This window comes from Agelaius tricolor, unplaced genomic scaffold (assembly GCF_023055355.1).
Source record: "Agelaius tricolor isolate 1412-34295 unplaced genomic scaffold, bAgeTri1.0.p SCAF_19, whole genome shotgun sequence".
Classification (NCBI taxonomy): Eukaryota; Metazoa; Chordata; class Aves; order Passeriformes; family Icteridae; genus Agelaius; species Agelaius tricolor.
Window position 1 is genome coordinate 7,935,895 of NW_027269279.1, and position 6,009 is coordinate 7,941,903.

At 44.6% G+C, this 6,009-nt stretch overlaps 1 protein-coding gene across 2 annotated transcripts; it reads left to right on the top strand.

The window, feature by feature from the left end:
- The first annotated feature begins 13 nt into the window (after positions 1-13).
- On the top strand, positions 14-5,796 carry GDE1 (glycerophosphodiester phosphodiesterase 1). Of its 2 annotated transcripts, none has more exons than XM_071444137.1 (6): positions 14-386; positions 1,610-1,785; positions 2,886-2,991; positions 3,618-3,710; positions 4,319-4,530; positions 4,914-5,796. In XM_071444137.1, the coding sequence occupies exons 1-6, from the start codon at positions 132-134 to the stop codon at positions 5,059-5,061; spliced, it is 990 nt and encodes a 329-aa protein (XP_071300238.1). In that variant the 5' UTR covers positions 14-131; the 3' UTR covers positions 5,062-5,796. The 2 variants fall into 2 exon arrangements, with proteins under 2 accessions (XP_071300238.1, XP_071300239.1); XM_071444138.1 differs by having other exon boundaries at positions 263-386; positions 1,614-1,785.
- The last annotated feature ends 213 nt before the right edge of the window (positions 5,797-6,009 follow it).

Sequence of the window (6,009 nt, forward strand, 5' to 3'; positions counted from 1 at the left end):
GCCGAGTGCTGATTGGCCGGCGGATGGGGCCGCCGTCGCCCTTGGCGTTGGGAGAGGCGCGGCCGTTGTTCCGGCCCGGCACGGACGGTGACCCGGCCCGGCACGGGCGGTGACCCCGGCCCGGCCCGGCCATGCTGTGCCACGGCGAGGGCCTGCTGAGCTCCCTGACGGCTCTGATGGCGCTGGCGCTGGCGCTGAGCCGCAGCCCGGCTCTGGCCTGCCTGCTGCCGGCCGGGCTCTACCTAGCGCTGCACCTCTTGGCCCTGGAGCCCGCGGCGCCCCAGAGCGCGCAGCGCGTCCTGCGGCCCCGCGGCGCCGCCGCCCGCATCGCGCACCGCGGCGGAGCGCACGACGCGCCCGAGAACACGCTGGGGGCCATCCGACAGGTCAGCACGGGCCCCGGGGCTGGGGTTGTGTCCGATAATCCGCCCTCACGGCAGCAAGCCGCCCTCAGCGTCAGCAACTCGGGCCGCTCTTCCCATGGCTGCTGGAAGCTGTGTGGGTGTTGATCCTTCAACCCAAAGGGGCTTCAGCTCCGAATCTTGTGGGAGCTGTTGTAGCCTTGGTGCTGATGGATATTTCAGCGGTGCAGCGATAATGAAATGCTGTGTTTCGTTGATGCAGCAACAGCACACAGAGAGCGGACAGCAAGTCAGTAACAGGTTGTTTATTTTTTTAAACGTTGGAGATCTGTGATGAAAATCCAAATTTAGGGGAAAATCTGGTACCAGAACTTCACTGTGGGCAGCCCTGCCATGCCTTACTGCTGCCTCATCTGCGAGGCATCAAGGCACAGCCAGGGTTCACAGTCTCTTTCTGAGAATCATTTGAAATAGTGATTATCAGTCTCTGGAATGTAGTGTTTCTGTGAGGTTGAGACGTTGCTGCTCTGAGGATCTCTTACCTTTGTGTGAGACAGGATTCTTAGTCCTGATAAATTCTGAAGCTGCACAATCCTTTCGTGGCAGACACCTGGAGGTAACCTCTATACACGGTTTTTGTCTTTCTGGTGCATTGTCCCTTTCCCCAGGAGGGCAATTTGTCCTTCAGAGCAGTTGGTGTTAGCACTTCACTCAAGTGTTTTTCTGAAAGGTTCTTGGGAAAGATCCAGGGCAGGAAGAAGGTGTATGAAATGTTCTAAGGCAGCCTGGCTGCTTCTTGCTCTCTGATAAGGCCACTCCTCAGAGAGGAGCAGGGATTTGCCATCCATGGTATACACGTGGTAAGCAGTGTTGATTAAGTGTTAAAGTGCAGACATTTGCTTCTCTTGTCTTTCAGAAAAGAACATAAGGACTCCAGGGTTATTACATCAGAAGGAGAGAGCAGGATTCTTTTCGGCATTTTTATCCTGAAACAGTTCCAATCCCAATACTGAGGCAGAATCATTATGGTTTCAGCTGTAAAATAGATTAGATGGTTCAGTTGATTTTTAAATATTCAGCAATGACTTGGATAAAACCTGCTTTTTTCTGCAGATGAAGACTACTGAAAAGTACATTAATGTTTTATTATTTTTTACCAAAATACAAGCTAATTATAGCTGTTCCTATGTTGAATCTATAAACCTGTCTCTTCTCTTGTGTATGTGATTTTTAAAATTTTTTTTAAGGCAGCTGAGAATGGAGCAACAGGTGTGGAGCTGGATCTTGAATTCAGTGCAGATGGTGTCCCCATTCTCATGCACGATGACACAGTTGAAAGGACAACTGATGGGGCTGGGAGACTGCAGGACCTGACTTTTGAGGAAATCAGGAAGCTGAATCCAGCTGCAAAACACAGGCTACGGTAAATGAACTGCTCTGAAATTACACTTACAACAGTGGAAAAATAATTCTTGATGAACAAAATTATTGATTTGATCTATCACTGATGAACATTTTTTTTAATTTAAAACTTAGTTCTATATTTTAGTTTTAATTTGAGTTTTAGAAGCATGTAAGACTATATCTTCTTACTCATCAGTAGATTAGGAACAGTGGAACACAATCAGGATAAATGGCTTTTGAGGACAAAATCCACAGACATCTAAAGTGAAACAGGTCAATATTTACATAAGCTTGTCCTAAATTGACTGCAGGACACAGAAGGTGCTGGGATCTTCATATGTCAGAATTGGCTACAGGAATGACTTCTAAGATTAGTTTTATTCACATGTATTTCTTGACTGATGGTGTTTTGGGGATTCTATCAGGTTTATACTCTTGAAGAAGAGCTGGACAGATTTTGGGTGGCCTCACTGTGACCCTTGTGGCTGATTAGGTCCTGCCTGGGGGTATGCAAGGGGAAATATTTTTTTACATTACTAAGAATTTGATAACAATGCAGCTTGTGAAGTATCATAAGTGAGTCCATTTCAGAGGAAGGACTCTGTGTGTGCTCCTGAGACACTGCATTAGGGAATTCCAGAGCTACAGATGTGCCTCCTGTGGGTGTGTGGCACAAGGAGTATCTTCCCTGTCTCACTGGAAGGAGGAATTTCCACAGGCAGTGACTGCTGAGCAGCTGCTGTTCACTGTCAGGAGTGAATGCACTGTCACCCCATCAGGAATGGTTTATTATTGATGGGAGAAGCTGCTTCTGCTGATCCTCAGCTTGCCCTCCCTGTTCTGCCAGGATCTGCATTTCTGGCTCAGGGCTGGGGAGTGCAGTAGGAGCAGGAGGAAAGCAGCAGTTGGAACTGAAAGCTCATTTGTGGGAAGGAGGTGAAGAGCTGGGGTTGGTGTTTTGGGGTGGGACACGGGGCCAGTGAGCACTGGATCCCACCCCCAGTTCCAGTGCAGCAGCAGCAAACTGTGCTGGAATCAGCCCTGTTGGTGGTGACATGGCAGGCCATGTGTGTGCATGTGTGTGTTGACTGCATTCCAAGGAGTTCTGTGTTTCTACAGGAGCCAATTCCAGGATGAAAAGGTGCCAACTCTGAGGGAAGCTGTTGTGGAGTCCATGCATCACAATCTTACAATCTACTTCGATGTCAAAGGCCATGCAAACCAGGTACTGCTCACTGCAGCATGACACCTCCCTCACCCCTGCCTTGGGTTTCTGGCCTGCTGCTGGTGACACCCAGAGCTGTCCTGGGAAGCTGCAGCTTGAGACTGGCACAAGGCTGGGGCAAGTGCTGCACTCAGCTCCCAGTGAAACAGAGCAAAGGGAATTCCCTGCTGTGCTGGGGGGAGTCACAACCTCATCTTCAGCCTCCAGTGAGGGATCTGTAATTTGCATTACTGAAGGCAGATGAAAATGATCCATCACTAACATTTTACATAAATTAATTTTTTTTTCTTTAGCCTAGCAAAATATAGGAATAAATAATTTTCCTCTTCAACTAAAGTCTGGGTAGTACTAAAAATTAGATCCAAAACATATTAAAGGGCATTTCAAACACTGAGAATCCTACTCATTATTGTAAATAGAGTAATGAACAGAAATTCTTTTGCTAAAAACCAAAATATCATTTCTGTGTTAATGCTATAAACAAGATGCTGTTTTTCTTCTTCTCCCTTTCTATTTCAGTCTTGTAACACAGCAGGGAAGTGTTTTTAAGATTGTTCTAAAATGACTTTGCAGTGTAAATTAAATATGAGTGTTTGTATAACATCTCTGTGTGTCTCTAATTGCAGGCAGTTGATACCCTGAAACAACTCTACCAGGAATTTCCACAGTTGTATAACAGCAGCATTGTCTGTTCTTTCATGCCAGATGTTGTTTATAAGGTGATGTTTCCTAAAAGTTTGTTTTTTATTTTTTCAGTCCTGTCTTGGAATTTCAGTATGGTATTAAACTCCCAGTTCCAGGTTTCTTTTGGGCTGATCAAATTCTTAAGGCTTTTAAAAACAAATGGAGCATAATGCATAATCTTATTGGATGACTCTACTCATTAGATGCAAATAGGAATCTACAGCAATTCCCTCCCTTCTGAAAGCAGTGCAGACAGTGCATTGCTCTTCTAGTTGGTGTCTGGCCAGGTATCTGTGTGCAAGGTACCTGCTAAATAAACCCTTTTTATTCTACATTACTCCTAAAACTCTATCCTCATTGCCAAGTCTACTTACTTTTTTTCCCCATTATATACATTGCATGACTGCTGTCTAATTTCTTTAACACAAGAGCTGGTGCTTATTCAGTATGATTTGAAGAAAAAACCCTATAAAATATAAACATCTTTGTAAAAGAGTTACAAAAGGATCTGGAGGGGAAGGGCAGAAGCATTCTGGTGGAGTTGTAAATGCAAGCTAGGACTTTGTATCTAATTTCTCAAAAAGTGTTTTTAATGCTGCTGGGCTTTTGGATGAATTACAGTCTTTTCTCCTTGGTCCTCCAGATGAGACAAGCTGACAGAAATGTTGTGACAGCACTGACCCACAGGCCCTGGCAGCTGAGTCACCTGGGAGATGGGACACCCCGATTCAGTTCCTCCTGGAAGCATTTCTTGTACATGGTGATGGATGTCATTCTGGACTGGAGCCTGCACAGTTTCTTGTGGAGATTGTGTGGGGTTTCAGCTTTCCTCATACAGAAGAATTTTGTTTCTCAGTAAGTGTTGAAGTTTGCTTGTTTATCAGGAGACATTCTCTTCTGTTAGTATATAGGGTGGAGCTAACACAGTATCTGCTTAACAAAATGTTCCATTTAGTGTTGCATGAGGTGTCTTGATAATTTCTTTACTCTGTGCTGTTTTATGATTTTAAGCCTCTTTTTTATCTGAATTTTTACCTTCTGTTAATCTCAAAGAGAAAAAGTATTTGTTGCTTTTGCCTGTTTACAATAAGAAAACACAAAAAGATGATGTGGCAGAACGTGACACACTTTTGTTCCTTGATGTGCTGCTGATGCAAGACCAAAACTCAGCTGTAGCCTCAGCACTGTTAACTCAGTGTAGTGTCAGGCTGCTCTCAGGGTGTGTCTGTTCCTTGCAGGGACTATGTGAGGCACTGGTCTTCCAGAGGAATTCGAGTGGTGGCCTGGACAGTGAACACATTTGCAGAGAAAAGCTACTACGAGAGTGTCCTCGACTGCAGCTACATCACCGACAGCTTGCTGGAGGACTGTGACCCCCACTACTGAGCCAGCCTGGCAGGGCTGATGGAGTGCTGAGGAGAGCCTGGGAAAGGCAGAGCAGCACCTGGCTTCTGCCTCTGGCCACATCTCAAATGCAGGAACCTTCTGGGGCAGCCACAGAGTCTGAGGAAATCAGTTTCATGTGAAAGAATCAGATAATTTTGGTTCTAAATTGGTGTCGGCAATTTCAACTCATAACTTGATGTTAGTAATTTTAACTAGCATGTCCTACAAGTGTATACTAATTTGAGGTTGATTTATAGCACCTTAAAATCAATGACATTACTGTTCTTAAAACAAAAACTGGAAATAATGCTACAATGGTGCCAAAATAGAAGAGGAGTATATTTCCCTGCCCTGTGTGGAAAGATGGCTGTGCTGAATACTGATGAGGAAGAAAAAGCCAACTTTCCATGTATGATGTGATGTGAAGGTTATGAGAATTAACAAATAAAACTTGATTAGCTTCTTATCTTCCAGACCTTTTAAGAGAACCAGTGGAAGATAGGAAATTGTTTCTTCTAATGAAGAAAAAACACAGCACATGAATGTATTTATTTTTAAGATAAAGCTATATAGAGAGTGCTGGTAAGCAGTAGAACAAATGGAGCTGAAATGTCTTTTTAGTTTGCTTTTGGTTGCATGATTGAAGGGCACTCAGAGGGATATGGAAACTGTAATCCAGATTTAACTTGAACTCCAAAGAGTCTGCAGTTACAATAAAAAGTCTTTGAGAATTCATGGGGAAGTGTTCTTTGTCAGCTGTGCAGAAGGGTATTTTATATAAAAATGTTAAAATTAGTGCAGATTGTCCCAGTTTGGGAAAATCCAAACTTCTGGAATACCAGAGATTCATGCTGTGACCTGCTGGGGGGGATGGATTTTTTGTTTGTTTCCTGAGCTCCATCCAGGCACAAAGTAGCACAAAGGAGGTGCTTTTTTCCCTGTCCCTCA

Excerpts from the sequence above, each read along its gene's own strand:
- GDE1 (XM_071444137.1), top strand. The coding sequence starts at position 132 with ATGCTGTGCCACGGCGAGGGCCTGCTGAGCTCCCTGACGGCTCTGATG. Across the intron at positions 387-1,609 it reads CGCTGGGGGCCATCCGACAG|GCAGCTGAGAATGGAGCAAC; the intron begins GTCAGCACGGGC and ends ATTTTTTTTAAG. Across the intron at positions 3,711-4,318 it reads TGCCAGATGTTGTTTATAAG|ATGAGACAAGCTGACAGAAA; the intron begins GTGATGTTTCCT and ends TTGGTCCTCCAG.